General features: G+C 51.4%; 3 protein-coding genes across 3 annotated transcripts; 2 read left to right on the forward strand and 1 right to left on the reverse strand.

The window, feature by feature from the left end:
• Positions 1–782: 782 nt before the first annotated feature.
• On the reverse strand, positions 783–5,102 carry GCC1 (GRIP and coiled-coil domain containing 1). The gene is made up of 2 exons (XM_065884094.1): positions 4,071–5,102; positions 783–2,898 (listed from the first exon to the last, which is right to left on the reverse strand). The coding sequence occupies exons 1-2, from the start codon at positions 5,100–5,102 to the stop codon at positions 1,603–1,605; spliced, it is 2,328 nt and encodes a 775-aa protein (XP_065740166.1). The 3' UTR covers positions 783–1,602.
• Positions 5,103–8,315: 3,213 nt separating this feature from the next.
• On the forward strand, positions 8,316–11,229 carry ARF5 (ADP ribosylation factor 5). The gene is made up of 6 exons (XM_065883644.1): positions 8,316–8,447; positions 8,972–9,052; positions 9,393–9,502; positions 9,962–10,033; positions 10,519–10,644; positions 10,747–11,229. Exons 1-6 carry the CDS (start codon positions 8,381–8,383, stop codon positions 10,831–10,833), a joined length of 543 nt encoding a protein of 180 aa, XP_065739716.1. The 5' UTR covers positions 8,316–8,380; the 3' UTR covers positions 10,834–11,229.
• Positions 11,230–12,252: 1,023 nt separating this feature from the next.
• On the forward strand, positions 12,253–20,299 carry FSCN3 (fascin actin-bundling protein 3). Its single transcript, XM_065884144.1, has 7 exons — positions 12,253–12,498; positions 13,509–14,205; positions 14,545–14,663; positions 16,690–16,849; positions 17,320–17,490; positions 17,818–18,023; positions 20,126–20,299. The coding sequence occupies exons 1-6, from the start codon at positions 12,355–12,357 to the stop codon at positions 18,021–18,023; spliced, it is 1,497 nt and encodes a 498-aa protein (XP_065740216.1). The 5' UTR covers positions 12,253–12,354; the 3' UTR covers positions 20,126–20,299.
• Positions 20,300–20,478: the final 179 nt, after the last annotated feature.

Genomic DNA, 20,478 nt, shown 5'->3' on the forward strand with positions numbered 1-20,478 from the left:
TCTCTCTCTATATATATATATATGTGTGTGTGTATAAATATATATATATATATATATATATACCATTAAGGAAGCACACAGGTCAAGTTGGTCAGGTTTAATGATTCCGTGGTTATTGTTATTATCATTTGAACACATCACTTCTGTTCCGCTCAGTCTGCTTACTGTAAACACTCCAGGTCACCCAGCCTCCCAATCAGAACATTTAATCACAGTCTCTGCACCCCTAAACCCTCACAAAACAGACTACTGTGATGAAATAACAGAAAGATACATATCAGCCCAGTCAGTGGCAAAGCACTGGTCTTTAGGATCCAAAGATCTTTACAACCAGCAAGAGCAGATGGGGGAAAGCAAAGAATAGGGAAGTGATACTGTTTGAACCCAACTTTTCTGAGCTCCTCCTTTAGTAGTAACATGTGTGGGAAGACGACGCTTTCGGACTGAAACTTGATGACCTCCCTAAGTGAGCGGGCAAAGTACTCTGGTGACAGTAATGCATGAACACCCTGGCTGCAGGGACGTGGAGATTTAGCCAGAATGCTATCCACGGAGCAGCAAGTACCCCAGCCCGGCCTCAGCTGAATTCCCACCATTTTCCTGTGAGGGTCATAGCATCCTTCTGGAATCCTCTGCAGCAGATCATCTTCCTCTTCCCTGCCCCTACAAAGGCAGAAACAGCTTGGGGCGGAAGGGTGTAAATCTCTGAGCTAACTCCTTATATCCAGGCAGGATCAGAGCTTCCTGATCAGACCCCTCTCTGTAAGAAGGTAGAATTTTTTTCTTAATGGAAGTTCAACATTGAGGGAAAGCTAGCAAAGTCATTCACTCACAATCTCAGGCCAACCCTGGGCAGACAGGTTAAGGCAGGGACAAATGTGAGAGGTCTAGAACCCTATCCAGGCCAAAAGCAGGTCGCTCAGGAAATCCCTAAGATCCAACTGGTGCTCAGGGTTCTCTCTAGGATGGTCACAAGTGGTGTGTTTTGTCCAGATTGATTAGTTCATACCTAGCCCTAAGTATTCCAAGCTTCCCAGTTCCAAGATGAACTTCCCAAGTTCACTATTCCTTGGCCGTTTGGAGTAGGGGACAATCTGTCACTATTTCAAACTTCCTGATCCCTCTCCAGCCTGAATTTCTGTCCCCAGAGAATTGGGGCAGCAGTTGACCAGATTCAAGATTTTGATGAGATGGAGTAAATAGCTGGTCCTTGTGTATGTTTAGAAATTAACTGAACCCCCTTTGGAGTCGTATGTACTCCTAGCTCTGCACTAGGAGTATGATATTAAAACCAAAAACACCTTATTTTAAAAGACTCTCACTTCCCCAACTTTTGCACCTCTGAGTCCTAACCTCTCCCCCCGCTTCCCCTCACACACACCACCAGAAGATGCTGTCCCAACACTTTTAGTACCTCTAGGGCCCAAGGATAAAATGGCATTAATGGCATTTGGCAGAAAATCCCAACCCACATTGAGGATTCCTCCCATGTCAACACAGTGAAGAAATAAATGATAATGTAAGAGAAGAGGCAGGAGAAACCAGAGCCTGCCCCTTCTCACAGAAGAGGCACAGAAAATTGAGGAGTTAGTGAAAATGGCATCATCTCTTGCCAGAAGGCCACCAACTACCACCGGCTGGGAGCCGCATGATCACTTGTTTCTCCTCCGGACTGAAGTGCAAGATGGTGAGGATGGCGGTGAGCGTCTGCTGGCGGCCCACGGTGTCCGGCAAGGTCAGGAAGCGGTAGATGATGTTCTTGAGGTACTCCAGGTTGGCTCCCTCCCGACTCTGGTCCCTGATGTTCTTTGCAATGTGGCTCTGCAGGGCTCCCACCTCCTCCCGATGCCGCTCCCCCTCCTCCAGCAGCCGATCCTGCAGCTGATGCACCTCCCCCTCCAGCCTGTGCTTCTGCTTCCTCAGTGATGTGATCTCCACCTCCTTACGGGCCAACTGCTCGGCGTAAAGGAAGAAAGTGGGCTCGTTGGCCGCAGCTAGCTGCAGGGCTTGGGTCAGGCTGTCCGGAGCAGATGTGTCCGCCGGATCCCCGGGGCCCACACTGCCCACAGGGCTTCTGCGTCCCGGCAGCCCAGAGGACAAGGCCACGGAACGCAGCTGCTCCAGCTCCAGGTCCTTCTCGGCCAGCACGGCCAGGGCCCGGTCCCGCTGCTTGTGCAGCTCCTCCTCCAGTTTCAGCGTGCGGTCCCTGAAGTCCAGCTGGCTCCGCTCCAGTTCCTGCCGGTGGATGTGCTGCAGCCGGGCCAGCTCCTGCTTCCAGCCCTCAGCCTCCTGCTGGTGCTGGCAGTCGAGCTCCTCACAGGACAGCCGCAGCGAGATGTACTTCTCCTTCAGCTCCGCCAGCTGCTCCCGGGCTTCCTCCAGCTCCTTGCCCAGGTTCCCGTCTTTGACGTTCTTACTCTTGAGGACGACCTGGGCCCGCATCTTGTACCTCTCAAACTCCTCCTTCAGCTGTTTCAGCTCCTGCTGGTAGTAGAGCGCACTGGCCTTCTCCCCGTCGGCAGCCTCTGAGCTGGGCATTATCTCCAGGTTGCAGAGCTTCTCCACGTCCAAGGTCACCTGGCTCTTCCTGGCCGCAACCTGAAGCAGCCTCTTCAGCTTCTCCATCTTGTCCTTCAGGACATTGACATCCAGACTGGACTCCTCTCCATGGCTGTCCAGAGGGGACCGGCTAGAGGCCGCTAGTGCCAGTGTCTTGTTCTCCAGGTCGAGCTGAAGAATGCGCTCCTTCAGCTTCTGGATGGCCAGCTGGTCCTTCTGCTTGGCTTTCTCATAGGTGCCCAGCAGTTCCGACACCTCAGATATTTGATTCTCCAGGGCCGCCACCCTCTGCTCTTCCAACTGCGATTGCTGTCGTAGCTGATCTTCGGCGACGGCTGTCTGGAAAACAAGGGAACAGGTGGAGATGCATCCAGAAAAGCCACAAGGCCCGATGGCAAACTTTGAGAAAGCAAGAGAGGGGAGCAACAGGGTTACGGGACGGAGGTGGCCCAGCAAAAATGGGAACTGGGAATTTTTCTGTTCATTTGGGAGCTAACCCAAGCTCCTGTAACCTGCTCCCAGACACACATTATACCAAACAACATTAAGAACCTTTGTAGATCTGCTGTTGTTCGGCTTCAGTGTTTCTGCTCTCTGTTCTCGTACGCCAACCTCACATGTGAAGTGTGCTCTTAACCATATGACATTCTTTTCCACTTCCAATATTCCTGGAAGTTCAAAATTGACTTGGATCTCTCCCCACACTGAAAGGTGGCACTGTAAAATAGCATACCTTTCCACACAAGGCAAATGTTGACTGCAAGCAATACAACAGGTTATTTCTTCTGAGAAAATTCCCTTTGCCCCCTTCAGCCACACTACCTATAGGAATACACTGTTACCTATATATAGGCATATTCCTACAAGCATACACTCCACCTTTCACTGCACAGCCGCCACTACACTGCTTCACAGAGCACAGCTGGGAAGATGCCAATGCCCAGATGCTCAGAGCTGTCTGGCTCCAACCCGGCCTACACTCAGAAACTCCACATCCTATTGGAAGCACACTCTGTGGATACTGTCAACACCACACAGAAAAGGATTTCCCAGGACTCACAAATGAAAGTTTTTGAATAACATCAAAAATCGACAGTGCAGGGCTTCCCTGGTGGCACAGTGGTTAAGAACCTGCCTGCCAATGCAGAGGACACGGGTTCGAGCCCTGGTCCGGGAAGATCCCACATGCCGCGGAGCAACTAAGCCTGTGAGCCACAACGACTGAAGCCCGCGCACCTAGAGCCCGTGCTCCACAACAAGAGAAGCCACCGCAATGAGAAGCCTGCGCACCGCAACGAAGAGTAGCCCCCACTGGCCGCAACTAGAGAAAGCCCGCGCACAGTAACAAAGACCCAATGCAACCAAAAATAAATAATAAATAAATAAATAATTTAAAAATAAAATTGACAGTGCAGCCACTTAGTTCTAACTATCAAAAGAGAAAAAAAAGCCCTAATATTTCCCCATTTCAGGTTAAACGACTAATGTTTGAAGGAGATGAAGATAATTACCTTCCTCATTTCCTGCTGCAGCTGAGCCTGGAAATGGCTTTTAAGGCAGGCGGCCTCTTCCTGAAGCTCCTGCACCCGGGGGTCAGGCCGATTCTTCTCATCTCGAAGAGCCTGCAGCTCACCTTTCAGCTCCTCTACCTCACGGGTCAGCTGCTTGGTTTGCAGTTCAAACCCTTCCATCTGACCGGCTGCATAGGCCCGCCCAGCCAGAGCTTCTCGGGTCTCTTCCAATCGAAGCTCCAAGTCCTGGCGCTGGGTCCTCTCCTCCTGCAGCAGCTTCTGGAGCTCACGCAGCATCAAGGCATGGTCACTCTGCTCTTGGGCCCGATCGTGCTGCTGTGTGATAAGTCGGGCTTTGGTTTCTGCTATCTGCTCCTGCAGCCCCTTCAATTCTCCCTCCAGCCGGCCCCTCTCCTCCTCTGCTTTTTTACTGGCATTATCTAAGTCCTGTTTCATCTTCTTTTTGTCAGCCAGGTAAGAAGCTTCCATACGGGACTTCTCCTGGGTGACTGTTGCCAAAGAGCTGGTCAAAGTCGCCAACTGAGTCTTCAGCTGGTGCAGTCGTTTGTCCACCTCCCCACTCCCAGACGGTCCATCCCCACTACTACTGCTAACGCCGCTCTCCGATCCACTGGCCTCTTCGGACTTTAGAGGTGGTGGTCCACGGGCCAGTCTGTCATCTTCTACCCCAAACTCACCCTTGGTGCTGGTGAGACTGGCCGCAGTATCTAAGCTGGTGGCGGTCCCAGTGCTATCCTCGCTGTGAGTGGAGCATAGGTCATCCACAGAGTCAGGAAAGGTGAGGCCTTGAGGCTGGACACCTGCAAGGCCCACATCCGCCTCGTGGGATACCGACAGCACCTTAATGCTGGCCTCCAGCGCCTCTTTCTCTTTCAGCAGACTTTTATAGGCGCGGACTACATCCTTGAGACGTGCCTGGTACTGGAGGAGCTGCTTCTTCTGGGTCTCAATGGTCTCCAGCAGGTCCTTCTTGCTTGGGCCGCCCCCGAAATTCATCCCAAACTTCTCCATGAGGGTTCAGAACGGGTTGTTCCACGTCAGTGTTCGGACAGCCTGGGAGAGGGTCACGGAGACGCTGGCGGGGTGAGAGTTGTCCCTAAGGCCGCACACCCGCTCCTCACAGCTATTCGTGACCGGATGCAGGGCAGCGGGGCAGCCTGACAGAAGCGCCCGCCAGGTCCCAGGCAGCAGGGCAGGGGCGGGTCCTATCCTAGAGGCGGGGCGACGCTGGCAAGAGAGGAGCACACTGCCAGGGCTCGCCCGCACTGTCCCAAAAGCCGCTCCGCGCTCCCCGCTCGCCCGGGCCACAGCAGCACCGGCCGGCCCCCCGGCCAAAGCTTTAAGCTGAGCGTAGCCCCATTCCGACTTCCTAACTCTACCGGTTAGACAACCGCGCTTCCGGGGCCACTGGAAGTGACGACAGCACGACGCCTCAGGCCCCGCCCCCCGTGGGCGCGAGGTGGGCGGGGCTACTTCAGTCGAAGGGTGGGAAGCCGCCTGTTGCGAGCCCAGCTGGGCGACGAGTCGGTCACTCTCCACCAGAGCAGAGCAAGCAAAGTTGAGTACACGGAAGTAATGCTGGTTTGGTGAGGGCGCCTGATCTTGCCCTAGCGCTACGATCAGCGAGGGACGGGGGTGACGTCGCACTGTGTCCTTACCAAAGACCCAGGTGAGCGACACGACCCCACTGTTTGGGGGCTCAGTGCATTTGTGTCCCTAAAGAGCAACAATTAAGACTCCCTTTCGGACCACGAAAATGACAACCCTTTCTAGGACAGTATTTGGCACCTAGTAGGTGTACAGTATAATTATTAGCATCCTTTCTGAGTTCTGCTGAGTTCATTAAACAAATATATATAGATGACTGTATATAGCCATGATGTCCATCCTAAGTGCCAACTATATTTCAGAAGCTTCACAGGAGTTTTGCTATTTAGTCTTTACAGTAATTCTGCTGAGTCGGTATTATTAGCACTATTTTACAGATAGGGAAACATGAGGCACAGAGAAGCTAAGTAACACGCCCAAGGTCACACAGCCAGTAAGTAAGTTTGGAATCCTATCTGAATCAGTCTGAGTCTCAACATAACCAAATGCTGTGCCAGATGATCACCATGAAGAAACAAGGTCCTGCCCTCAAGGAGACCACATCTAGAGAGGAAGCAGATGTGCAAACAGCAGTATATTCAAAGTGGTACAGAAGTTAAGAGGAGGGAGGCCTGTCTAGGGGAGACAGAGAAGGCTCTCAGTGGAAATACTTTGGGATTTGAAGGATGAGTACTGATTGCCCATCTAACTAGAGATGAGGGAAACAAACATTCCAGGCAGAGGGGAAAAAATGCAAGGACTCCTGGGGCATCAGAGAGCCTGGCTCACCCTGGAAGCAATGAGAATCATTTCAAGGCAGTAGCTTAGGGTATGCGAAGGAGGTGGCAACAGATGGGGCTGACACAATAGATGAGGACCCAAATTAAGGCATTTGGATTTTATCTTGGGTGATAAGACACTAAAGGATTTTCATCGCAAGAGTGGCATCATCAGGTCTTGTATGACAAGGTGAAGATACCAAGGTGCAGAAGGCCATTTTCATTCATGGGGATCAGATGGTAGTGAAATAGAGCAGTGACAACAGGGATGGAAAGAAAAAGGCTAATTGAAAGAGCTAAAGATGACTTGGTCACCACTAGTTGTGTTATTATATTGGAACTCTTTTAAATGTGCTCTTCAACATTGTAAAAACCTTCTTAAGAATGCAAGTCTATGACTGAAGAGTAAAAAAGTCATGTATTCACTCATACCTGGCGCCCAGAGTCTGTTCTTTTTACAGACTGAGGGTCAGGATGGGGCAGACACTAGAAGTCTGTTCAGACCCAGATTCTTGGTGGCCCAGATAACATCATCTGCATCACACAAAACATTCAGATACATTATCTTATCATTTTAATCTTCACCGTAACCTCATGAGACAGGACAGATATTAGTCTCCCTTTATAGATGAGAAAACGATAGGCTGTGAATATTGTTGAAGTCAAGCCCCCACCCCCCCAAAAAAAAGGCAGAACTGAGAATTGAACTGAGGCCTGGAACAATGGCACAAAGTGGGTACTTAGTAAATATTTGTGGAAGGGAGCGAGGGAAGGAGGGAGGGAGGAAGGAACTTTCTCTGATTCCCAGCTCACTTCACCATGTCCAGTCCATAAGCAACTGATCCTAGAAGCCCACTGCAAATCCAGAATAGGCAAAACGCCTGCCCTTGCTCCACTGAGCAACCAATTAGTCCATTCAACCCAGCCAGCATTTGTTAAGCATATATTAGGTGCCTGGCATTGACCCAGTCTCTGCCATAGAAGAAATTTAAATTAATTCCTATCTTGCTATTTCGCCTCAGATGCTAAGATGAGTGCGGAAATAACTTATGAAGCTCTTTGGCAAGAGCCTCACAAAATCCTAGATAGCTGTGCACTGAAAATCCAGGTTCCCAGGTCTGTGGCAGAGTGAGGAGGGAACTTTAGAAAGGCTGCCCTCTTCGACTGAAAGGCATTGTTTCCAGGGCCATCAAGGGGAAGGCAGAGTTCTCCAGTATACAGGAGTAGGGTCTACGACCCCGCCGCCAGAACTGGGGATCTTCCACTGTTTCTGCTGATTGGGGATCTATGAAGGTGGCGTTTGAAGGAACCATGAAGTGCATCTTCTTCCACCTCTGGCGTACTCCTCTCGAGATTCTATGGTCACTGAACCACCTGCTACGTTCAGAGTCCCTCGCTGGGAGCTGGGAGGACAAAAGGGAGGATTAAGACACTTGCACAGAACTTCCGCTCTCCCGGGGAGGAGGCTGGAGGTCACCAAGAGCTAAACCGGAGCCCAGAGTGCGTTGGACGCAACAAACCAAGGCCCAGAGACCGGCCACTGAAGATGGGGGTGGAGGGCCGTTATGGAGCGTTGTAGGCTTTCCTCGGCCCTGCCCGGGTTGCCGGTTCAGCGCCATACACCTGACAGGCGCGCTAGGAACTGGGGGAGACCCAGGCCCTTTCCATCTTTAAAGCTGGCGCGGGACCGGGGGAGGATGCGGAGGCTCGCTCAACTTCAGTGTCTTCCGGAGCCACGGTCTGGAGGCGGGGCGGGGGCGGGGCCAGGGCGGGGGACGGCCCGAGGTGACGTAGGGCCGGCCGGGACGCGCGGAGGCCGCGGCGGCACCTCCTCCTTCTGCTGCTGCTGGGCCCCATCCCCCAGCGGCCGGTTCCAGCCCGCACCCCGCGTCCGTGCCCGCGCCCCCTCCCCCGGGCCCCGCCATGGGCCTCACCGTGTCCGCGCTCTTTTCGCGGATCTTTGGGAAGAAGCAGATGCGGATCCTCATGGGTGAGGCAGATCAAGCGCGCGGCCCGGACTGGAGCAGCAGCCCCCGCGCAGCCTTCTCGCCCCTGCGTCCCTCCAGCCCAGCTCACCCCGGTCTCTGACCCCGAGTCACCCACCTCCTAACCCCCCGGGGCCGCTACTCTCGGGTGGGTTGCGGTCTGCAGCACTGTCCCCGGGGCCTGAGACCGAGAGCTGCGGGCCTGCGTGGGGTGAAGCTCCCTTCGCCCCAGCCCGGCTCGTAAGAAGGGAGGATTCCGCCCTTGGAGACGACTTTTAAAAGGAGCGCGGCCTTTCTTTTGCGCCTCTTTCCCCTCAATCCTCTGCCGCCCCTCCCCCGCTTTGGGGGCAGGAGTTGGCGCTCCCCACCCTACTGCACTCAAGGCCCCGAAGGTAGATAACAGCGCGCACCTGGAGGCGCTCGGGCTCTCCGCCCCCGTCACCATCAGCTGTCCTGGCCTCTCCCCTTTCCTGGGCTCTAGGGGGCTCCCTCGCTCCCATCTCCAACCCTGTGCCCCTCTCCGTTGCAGTTGGCTTGGATGCAGCTGGCAAGACCACAATCCTGTACAAACTGAAGTTGGGGGAGATTGTCACCACCATCCCCACCATAGGTGAGTCCGGAGGCGAGACCGGGAGGAGCGGGAGCGCGGCGGCGGCCCTTCTGAGGATCGGCTCTGCATTCTGCCCCAGGCCCTTATTTCTGTGCAGGGAGCTGACCCTGACATCAGATACTGCTACCTGAGAAGTGGGTCAGGGTATCTTTACGTGCAAGATGAGGCGGGATGGATGTGACCTAGCCCGGCCCCATCTGTGGGCTAGCTGGTCCTCTGGGGTTCTTTTCCCCTGGGCCTTCGTTGCCTTCTAGTTTTATATCCCTGCTGAATCCACTTAGTTTTAGTGAGTTCCTTCCTTTCAGGATTTTTTCCTCATATTTTTACCAATTATCTGCAGGCTTCAACGTGGAAACAGTGGAATACAAGAACATCTGTTTCACAGTGTGGGACGTGGGAGGCCAGGACAAGATTCGGCCTCTGTGGCGGCACTACTTCCAGAACACTCAGGTTGGGGCTCCCCAACCCCAGGGGAAGAGGGTTAAGGTTAGAAAGACTGAGATGTTGGCCCAGGCCAGGAAAAAACCCTTACCTCCTTCTACCCTCATTTGTAGGCTAGCCTCTCCTCATCCTTCAGAACTGGCCTCAGACTTCTGAGACTTAGCCACCGTAAGCGTCTCCTGAGAAGCAGAATTCTGAATCTACACTGCCTGATTTAGCTCTCATCACATGTCTTTCCCTGTTCCCTTGCACATCTTTTAGCTAGACTGCTTGCCTGAGGGCAGAGGCTGTATCCTTTGCTGGGTGTCTCCAGTTTGTGCGAGAACATCTGCAAAGCCGTAGTGGAAGTTTACTAGATGAGAAGGGTTTAGACACAATTAGACGTGGGCAGAAGAGAGAAAGAGCCAGACTAGGGTGTATGTGTCCCAGGCTCGAGTGATTGCTCCTCCTTTCTTCCTTCCCACCCAGGGCCTCATCTTCGTGGTGGACAGTAATGACCGAGAGCGGGTCCAGGAATCTGCTGATGAACTCCAGAAGATGGTGAGCACCCAGAGCCCTGGGACAGAGAGATCCTCTGTGCTGGTGTGAGAGTCAGGAAACGCCTCAGAGGCCTTGAATGTGTGATTCTCTTTGTGGACACAGTCACAAGAAGTAGCTCACCCTGTTTTGAATTGGGGTCAGGTAAAAAGTATAGGACTTACTTTTTCCTTGCATTCTCTCCTGTCTTCGCAACTGACTCTGAGAAGTTGGTGGGGAGGGGGGAAGTTCTACGTGGTGGAGAGAAACATCATCTTACGTTCTTATTTTTCCATTTGGAAATTTTGTCATTTTGACTAGGGCAAGGAGTCAAATTAGAAGAAGACCCTTTCTGGACTTCAGGCCAAAATGGCCTCAAGCTAGTTTATAACTCTGTCTTGGGTTCAGCAGTAGATGACACAATATTCTATTCTTCTCACAAATATGCTAGAAGAGAAAAAGGGGGGCTCCCGTACACAGCTGGATTCCACCCCCTTTGCCTCTCCCAGCTGCAGGAGGATGAGCTGCGGGATGCGGTGCTGCTGGTGTTTGCCAACAAGCAGGACATGCCCAACGCCATGCCCGTGAGCGAGCTGACCGACAAGCTGGGGCTACAGCACTTGCGGAGCCGCACGGTGAGGGCCTGCCTCTCCCAAAGGGGCCCCAGGCCAGGCAGGAAATAAAGGCATCTCCTTTTCTTCCCTGCTACTGACCTCTTTCTTTCCTTCTCCCCACAGTGGTACGTCCAGGCCACCTGTGCCACCCAAGGCACGGGTTTGTATGATGGGCTGGACTGGCTGTCCCATGAGCTGTCGAAGCGCTAACCAACCAGGGGCCGGCCCCTGCTGCCCAGAAGCTCCCGCGTGCATCCCGGGATGACCAGACTCCTGGACTCCTCAGGCAGTGCCCTTCCCCCCCATCTCCTCCTCCCCCGCAGACAGCGGCCTCTGCTCCTGCCTGCATGTTGTCTCTGTTGTTGGAGCCTGGGGCCCCGCTCTCTGGGCACGGAGGGCTCCGCTCTCCTGCCTTCTGGGACCTGTGGAAAGGGGCTTCTGGGGCCAGCGCCCCTTCTGCCAGAGGAGGAGCAGGGATCTGGGTTTACTTCTGTTTCTTCCGTTTCGGGTGTACCCTTGGGGCCAGGTGGGGAGGGAAGGTGAGGGCTCCGGGTGGTGCTATGATGTGGCACTGGATATTGAGTAATAAATTTGCTGTGGTTTGTACATGGTGTTGTCTGTAGCCTAGAGGTTGGGGGCTGGGTTATTGGCTGCAAAGAGACAATATGGGGGAGGCTCAAAGCAGCTAAGGCTGCAGGGCCTGCCCCATCCCGCCAGCACACACACACACACACATCGCTGCCCTCATCTAGTTCAGCTTCTCCTCCTTTACTCTTGAGATTGGAAGTATTTAGGGGCTCCAATGGAGGAAATCTCCTTCCTTCCCCAATTCCAAGGGACCTTTGCTGCTGTAACAGGCTCTACCTTCATGGGTCTATAAACCACCTAACGCCCATTTCCCATCCATCTCCCAGCTACTTAGAGAAGTAGGCAGTGGGTCCTGGAGGCTATTGGACAACAGAGACTCTTTGGTGAGAGAAGGACTGATATCCTTAGGGGCAGCCCTTGCTGGTTGCCCAGCAGCAGGGCAACTGGGGACTGAAGAGGGTGCTCTGTGGTCCCCCCACCAAGGCCAGTCTCCTTACCCTGCTCCTGAGCCAGCCCTTCCTGATTAGCATGAGTAATCTGATCCTTGCTGGTTATCTAGGGTTTCCTCACACTCCCTGAAAAGTACCTTCTGAGATGTTTTGGCTTCATCCTCCCAAGGGCCATAGAAGTTAATAGATTTTTCTTAGGTATCTTGAACTCTAAAAACACTTGAGCCCCAAGGGAGCCAGGCAGAACCCACTTCCTAGGGAGGAAAGAGGTTGATTTCTATCCTATGATTAAAATGAGGAACACAAGTGAAGAAAGGGAGGGACTTGCCTGAAGTCACAGGTGGTGGTTGGCACAGGCTGAAGTTCTGATTCCCAGTCAATTACCTCGATGCCTGGAGTGATGTGGGGAGGCTAGTGCCAGTGGCCCTGGACCCACTTCCTCTGGGCTGTAGATTGATGTTGCTGAGCCAGTGCCCTTTCTCCTCTATGGTGGGATAAGAGGCAACCCTCAGTCACAATGCTCCCGGGTCACAGAGGTGCTGGGCCCCAGGCCAGCCTCTGCCTAGGAAGTTCCATCTGGGAACATCTTCCGGTAGGCACTAAGGGCCTGATTCGGAGCCCTATGGCCTGTAGAACCTCACCACTGGCGGGGAAGGCTGGGCCGGACTGAGTCATCACCTGTGGTGCCGGCCCCATGGATGAAGTGGAGTGGATGCCAAGACAACCCAAGGCCAAGGACCTAAGGGTTGGGCTCATCAGCTGGGCAGGATCCTACCTCACTTTTGAGACATATAAGAATACTGTCACTGCTACTGCAAAGGGTTTGGGCCGGAGACAGGTAACAAAGCAAACCTGCACTGGAACCATTTTTCCCAAGCCGTGTGTGTGTGTGTGTGTGTGTGTGTGTGTGTGTGTGTGTGTGTGTGTGTGTGTGTTGCCATTGTCAGGGCAAGCCAGGCTTTTGCTCACAGGTCTCCATTGCTCCATCTCCCCCTCTCTAACCCTATTCTAGCAGGTGAAGCCTCAGCCCTGGCTTTGCTACCTTGTCTTGCTCTGGCTGCTCCCTCCCCTCTATCCCAGCACAGTGGGTGTGTTATCACAGGAAGGAGAGGTGGCGAGGCCAGGCTGGAAGGCAGAATTGTGGGCGCCCGGGAAGTTGGACCAGCGGGGTTACTGCAAAGTCTGTGTTCCGGTTGTAGTTTGAGACTGGGGTACTCTAGAAGCCCTCAGAGATGTGGTCTTCATTTTAGAGAGTGATGTAGGCGCCTCTCAGGATGGTGCTATAGAGCAAGGCAGTGGCAAGTTCCTCTTGCTTATAACAAGGTTGATCACAGCTGAAACAGACAATTCCATCTCAACTGTCTGTGCTCCCATCCCCATCCCCGGAGCCCGGGCCTGCCTGTAAGAGGTCTTTCTTTTCTCCTGCCATGGTGGAGAGGTGGTTTTGGGGGGCGGACGTGTTGTCTGAGTGTGCTGTCCAGGGGCGACAGTGAGAAAGAGAGAAGTAAGACTTAAACAAAAGCATTTATTGGAAAGTTAGGTATTTAAGGAAGCAACCAAGGAAGAGAGAGGGAGTTTTACCCTCCATTATCTGGAGGAGTGGGCATCTAGAATGTCTCTTGGGATCTTGAGAAGCCCTGTGGCTCCAGTGGTGGAAGAGCCCCGAGATCTCTAGATTACCACTGGATGAGAGGGTAGAAGAGTGGACAGCAAGGAGGCCAATGTGGAGGGAAGGTGGTTGCCCTCAGTGAAGGCGCTGGAGTGATGCCAGGGGTGATAGTTGAAGGGCTCCTCGGTCTAGTCTCTCGGCAGTACTGATTTCCTTCTTCTCCCTCCCAATGCCTCCAGACCTGGGAGATCCTAGTGAGCAGTAAGCATGACACACAGGCTGTGGTACGACTAAGAAGCTTGCAGGGCTTCTACCTTCTGTGCGAGGCGGATGGTTCTCTGTGCTATGGCCGGCCAAGGACAAGCCATCATGGATGCTTCCTAATCCACTTCCACCGCAGTGGCAAATGGACCCTCCAGTGCATCATCAGTGGTCGTTATCTGGAATCTGATGGCGAGGATGTTTTCTGCACCTCCCGGACCCTCTCAGCTTACCACATGTGGACCCCCCGGCCAGCCCTGCATGTCCACGTGATCCTCTACAGCCCCCTCAACCACTGCTATGCCCGGGCTGACCCCACCATGGGCCGAGTCTGGGTGGACACACCAGTTCCCTGCCTGAAGGAATGTGGCTTCCTGTTGCATTTCCAAGATGGATGCTACCACCTGGAGACCTCTGCACACACCTTCTTGTCCCACTTAGACGGTCTGGTCTCCCAACCCTCAACACAGACAGCTTTCCACATGCAAGTGCGGCCTGGAGGGTTTGTGGCGCTGAGTGACGGAGAAGGAGGCATGTTGTATCCACAGGGCGCACGCCTGCTCCTGAGCCTGGGCTCCGATCCCCATGGGGGCGAGGAGTGGCTCATCCTACAGCACTGCCCTACCTGGGTCAGCCTCAGGTCCAAGACTCAGAAGTTTCTCTCCGTTGTCTATGGCAAGTGCTGGGTCCAACACGGCCATAGAGGGAGGGAGGGCTGGCTGCTGAAAAGAGGAAAGTGTGTTTGGGATCAGTGAGGATTTTTGAAACTAATGCTAAGGAAGATCCCGAGGTCCCAAGAGGATCTCTGCTGCCATGGAGGAGGGCTTTAAACCAGGGGCATGGGCTTGGAGAGAAAGTGGCCTGGGTCTTCTCCAGGCCATTATGATGCAACCGAAGGTGATGAAGCCTGAGGAGGGAAAGCAGAAGGAATACCAGCCATGAAGTGTGGAGGAGGGGCTGAGGCTGAGGCTGAGGCCAGACTCAGGCTTCTTCTGATGTGTTCTTCCCCTGCAGACGTGGAGGTGTGTGCCGCCTCTGAGCACATAACCCCAATGTCCTTGTTCCAGTTTGAATGTGACAACAAGAGCCCCACCTTGCAGCTTCGTTCCGCCAATGGCTGCTACCTAGCCCAGGTGAGACCTTGACTTTCTGGGTAAGAGAACCCTTAAGCCCTGAGCTCTCCCTCTCCAGACACACTTTTTCCTTCTTCAAGGCAGATGATCAGATGGTGAGGTAAAGTATGGAGGTCCTTGTCAATAAACATTCATTTTCATCCAATGGGCCCACTTTCATTCAATGGGGCCTCTTTAAAAAAAAAACTTAAACTTTATTGAGGCATTATTTACATACAATAAAATGCACCCATTTTAAGTGTACAATTCAATAAGTTTTGACAAATGTATGCAATCGTGCTACAATCATATCACAAGTTAGAGAATATTTCTATCACCACAGAAATTCCCTCTTGCCCCTTTTCAGTCAGATCCCCTCCCCTCTTGCCCTCCCCACTACCACTGGTATATATTCTGTCACTATAGATTAGGTTTGCTTACTCTGGAATTTCATATAAATGGAATCATACAGTAATTACAGTATATATACTTCTTTCACTCAGCATGTTTTTGAAATTTGTCCATGATGTCATATGTATCAGTAGTTCGTTCCTTTTTATTGCTGGGTTATTTTTTATTCCAAAAAATATTTATTATTATATTTTTTATTCCAAAAAATATTTATTATTATATTTATTCCTTTTTATCCCGTGACTCTACTCATAAACACAAACACAAATTGCTTATCCTTTCACTTGTTGATGAACACTTGAGTTGTTTCCAGTTTGGGCCATTATGAGCAAAGTTGCTATGAACATTCATATACAAGCCTTTTTGTGGGCCTATGCTTTCAGTTATCTTGGGCAAATACGTAAGAGTGGAATTATTGGGTCATACGATAAATGTGTGTTTAACTTCTTAAGAAAATGTCAAGCAGATTTCTCAAGTGATTGCGCTATTTTACATTCTCACCAGTAATGTATGAGAGTTCTAATTGCTCCACATCCTTTCCAATACTAGGTGTTGTCTGTGTTTTTAATTTTATCCACTCTAAAATTAAATGTGTAATGCCATCTTATTGTGGCTTTGCTTTGCATTTCCCTTATAATTAATAATGTTGAGCATCTTTTCTTTTTTTTTCCCAGTGTTTTTGGTGGCTGCCTTTTATTTATTTAAATTTATTCTATTTTATTATTTTTTTAAAACTTTGGCTGCATTGGGTCTTCGTTGCTGCGTACAGGCTTCTTCTAGTTGCAGTGAGCGGGGGCTACTCTTTGTTGCGGTGTGCGGGCTCAGTAGTTGCGGCTTGTGGCTCCAGAGCACAGGCTCAGTAGTTGTGGCACATGGACTTAGTTGCTCCGCGGCATGTGGGATCTTCCTGGAGCAGGGCTCGAACCCACGTCCCCTGCATTGCAGGCAGATTCTTAACCACTGCGCCACCAGGGAAGTCCCCAAGCATCTTTTCATCTGCTTATTGGCCGCTTGTATATCTTCTTTGTGAGGCGTCTATTCAGATCTTTTGTTTCTTTGTTATTGGGTTGTCTTGTTATTGAGTTGTAAGGGTTTTTGTGTGTTCTAACATCAGTCCTCTGCCAGATTTATGTATTGTAAACGTTTTCTCCCAATCTGTGGCTTGCCTTTTCATTTGCTTAATAGTGTCTTTTGAGCAGCAAGTTTTTAATTTTGATGAAGTCCAATTTCTCCATTTTATAAATGGTTAGTGCTTTTTTCTTGCCCCAGGAAATCCTTGCCTACCCCAAAGTTGCAAAGAATTTCTCCTACGTTTTCTTCTAGATGTTTATAGTTAAACTGTGGTTATAGTTTAGCTTTCACGTTTATGACTATGATCCACTTCGAAATGATTTTGGAGTCTGGGCCAAGGTTCGTTTCTGTCCATATGGGATACAGCACAGACTGGAGAAGTGGGAGAGCTGAGGTCACAACATGTTTTCCAAAAAGCATCTGAAGGCATAAGCGTACCCCGGGAGAATAAAAAAAAAAGCTAGAGGGTGGGATGTGGAAAAGAGGGTCTAAAATAAAAATACTGAGAAGAAAGCTGAGATTTGGGGTCCTTGCTTCCCTTCTCTGTTCCCGATCTTCTCTCCAGAGGCGCCATAGGATGGTGATGGCTGATGGGCACAAGCTGGAGGCTGAAACCTTCTTTCGTATGCACTGGAACTGTGGCAGGATCTTCCTGCAGTCTCCCAGTGGATGCTTCTTGGGCATCGCAGCCAATGGCCTGCTGGTGGCCAGTGCCACCATTCCAGGTGAGCGAAGCAGCCCTTGCCAGGTTATTCCAAGTCAGAGACGCTTTCAGAGGGAGCGGGGGTTATGATAGAAAGACCACTAGAGTTGGGGTCAGAAGATTTGGGTCTGTATATCTGCTGAATCACTGACTTTTCATCATCACTTGGGCAAACCACTTCTCTGAGGCTCAGGTTCATTGTCTCCATCATCAGTGGAGGTGACAGCCAACCTGCCTGCCTCACAGGATTAAATAGATTCACACATCTCAAAGGAAGGAAGAATATTAAAATTTCTTGGCCTCCACGCTGTACTAAGTGCTTTCACAAACATTTCACAAGCACCTAGCGTGAGACGTGGCACATAGTAAGTGTTCACTAAATATTAAGATAATTGATGACACCCTTCTGCCATTAGTGCCCGTCTTCCTGCTTCCATCTGGGAAAGCACCTAGAGGCGGCCCATCCAGATAACTTCTTCCTGTTTCTTCCAGGCCCAAATGAGGAATTTGGGATTCAATTAGCCAACCGCCCCTTCCTCGCCTTGAGGGGACGGTATGGGTATGTGGGCACCTCATCACAACACAACCTCCTGCAGTGCAATATGGATCAGCCCGACTGCATTTACCTGCTGCCCTGCCGCCAGGGCATCTATCACTTCCAGGGTGAGTAGCTCTTCTTCTTCACCCCTGGGTTCATGGTCTAACCCAGCCTTAGCCCCAGCTCAGACTTCAGGGCCTGCCACTCAGGGCCTACTTATATAAAAGGAAAAGCAGAGTTTCTGTTTGCTTTTACACTTCAAGGCCCCCAGAGTGGGTGGGGGGTGCAGAACAGAAGCCAGCCCTCCTGTGTTTCTAGAGAGGGACCTGCCAACACAGGCAGTGTAGGGTGGTCCAGGAGGGGTGGCGTGCCTCCTGGGAGCCTCTCAGAGGCTGTACTGAGGGAGGCTTTCCTCCAGAATGGCCCACCAACCTGATCTCTTCCCTCCGCAGCACAGGGTGGGTCCTTCTGGTCAATAACACCCTTTGGCAGTTTTCGCCCTTGGGGAAAGTTTGCCCTCAACTTCAGTATAGAGCTTCAGGGCAGCAACTTGCTCACGGTGCTGGCACCCAATGGCTTCTACATGCGATCTGACCGAAGTGGCACCCTGTTGGCAGACAGCAGAGACATTACCAAAGAGTGTGTTTGGGAATTCTAGGTAAGGTAAAGCGTGTAAGGACTGGGGGGTCTGGGACCAGGAGCTGAGGAACAAGAGAAGAAGAGAGGAGGGTGGGGAGGCAGGTGGCAGTTAGACCAAAAGGCAGCCCAGGCTGATTTCTGTCTGACAGCTCGATCAACTCCACACATTTATTGCGAATCTGTGCCTTTTCTCTCAGGGCTTCTAGACCGAGACTTGCTGGAGAGAGGAGTCAGATCTAGGTTTCTCACTATTATGTCACGCTGACACTTGTGCTTGCCAGCCAGGCTGCAGGGTACAGGATGAGGTGTACCTGTATAGCTCTCTTCATTAAGATGTGGAGTTTTGCCCCCTTTGTAGGGAAGGCGGGTAACTTTGGCGGGTATTCTTTCCACCCTAGGCACTTTCTACCCCTATGCCCCTGGATCCTTGGGGTGCTGATGGCACCCAGATATTTATCTGCAGCCCTGACCCTTCTCCTGAAGTCTAACCTTATCTCTTTCCAACTTCCTGATTTTTTTTTTTTTTTTTTTTTTTTTGTGGTACGCGGGCCTCTCACTGTTGTGGCCTCTCCCGTTGTGGATCACAGGCTCCGGACGCGCAGGCTCAGCGGTCATGGCTCACGGGCCCAGCCGCCCCGCAGCATGTGGGATCTTCCCAGACTGGGGCACGAACCCGTGTCCCCTGCATCGGCAGGTGGACTCTCAACCACTGTGCCACCAGGGAAGCCCCCAACTTCCTGATTGACAGTTGGCTTGACTTCATCCTGCCATCCCCTCCAAATCAGCCTCCTCACCCTCCCCTTCAAAAGTGATTCTTCCTGCCCTCCCCACGGCGATCTAGGGCACTGCCGTCCTCGCAAACTCTCAGGCTCAAGACGCCGGCACCATCTCTCCTTCCTCCCTTACATTCCCTTCACCAAACCCTGAAAATTCAGGTACTTCCTTAACAGTGCCTCTTGAGTGCTTGCTCCTTCATTGCCATCGCCACGGCGGGGTTCCAAGTTTTCCACCAAGAGCCTACACTGCAACAAGGGCTCCCCAGCAGCACTCCCTGCCACCAGGCCCATTGCCACGCGGTATCTTCTCCACCCCAAGTTCACTTTCCTAAGATGCTGCCTCCATTCCATCATTCCCTGTTCACAGCTCTTCAGGGCACCTCAGTGCTCTTAGCCTTGTCCCTTCACAATCGACCCCGCTTTCCTGGCTTGGGAACTTATGAGGATGTTGCAGAAAGAGACAGATTTTGATATTGTATTAGACCTGGAACCAAAACTAACAAGGTGTGGTCCTTACTAGCTCTGTAACCCCAGGGAAATTGCTCTAACATGTCTAGGCCTTGGTTTCCTTATCTGTAAAATGGGAATAATATCTACTTCATAGAGTGGTGTGAAGGTTCAATGACCATATGCCTCTAGATAGAGATCCCCGTGTACATTCACTCTTTTCCTTCATTTTCTACCAGTTTTCTGCACAAAACTTTTAACTGTGGCAACCTAGGGAAAATACAATGAAATCCCACTGGGCCTGTTTTCTTATCTATTCCATGAAGTATTTGGATCAAACTAAACTTCTCAGGCTCTTTCCAGGCCTAACATTCTAGTAGACAGTGTATCAAAATGGTTAAGAGCTCATTTCTGGACTCAGAACTGGGTTCTAATTCGATGTTTATCAGTTAAACTTGTTGTTTGATGTTGGGCAAATGAACCTCTCAAAGTCTGCTTCTTGTGGGTAAAATGGCAATATAGTGTTTATCTCGTGGTATTATTGTATTACATGAGCTGATGATAGTGAAATGCTTAGTAAACAGCCTGGCACCTAGCACACTCTCACTCCATCAGATGTCTCTCCGGATCCAGTTTGAATTCTTCGTAAACCTAACCTCTTGGCTGTAGTCTCCCTGTGAATTCTGATGCAACTTTGCACCGTTCATTGGATTTTAAAAAATCACTTCTACTGCCTTTTCCTATAAACTAACCTCACCTCTGTCCTTGTGATCCCTCATCAAGAATGGAACAAGTCACTTTATTCTCTCTCTTCCCACAGGATCTCACCAGGTTTTTCCTAAAAGCCAAAGATCAGCAAATGACCGACTGAACGTTTCTATTTCCACTTGCCTCCCAGGTCGATGGGATGCCACCTACCAAAATCCAAATCCTCCAGGAGAAACTACTACACTAAACCGAACAGGAACCCCAGAGTCAAGATCCATGAGAAGAATATCTGTTCCACAACTTTTCCTACCCAGTTTAGCAAAACACCTGTTGCGAGTAACAATACATCACAAAAGTCCACCCCCAAGACCCTGGTGTGCCTCTGACTTGTGAGTAGGGGTGTGGATGTGGGTGGCGACTGAGACCTCGGTCACTCCAAGTTCTATCCAGAAGAGGGGAGACCAAATGGTAACCTATTTTTCTATTGATTCTCTGCATCCCCTCCAGAACCACTAGACTTTTCCCAGTGATCCCATGAGGACC

Source organism: Phocoena phocoena, chromosome 9 (genome assembly GCF_963924675.1).
Source record: "Phocoena phocoena chromosome 9, mPhoPho1.1, whole genome shotgun sequence".
NCBI classification, from domain to species: Eukaryota; Metazoa; Chordata; class Mammalia; order Artiodactyla; family Phocoenidae; genus Phocoena; species Phocoena phocoena.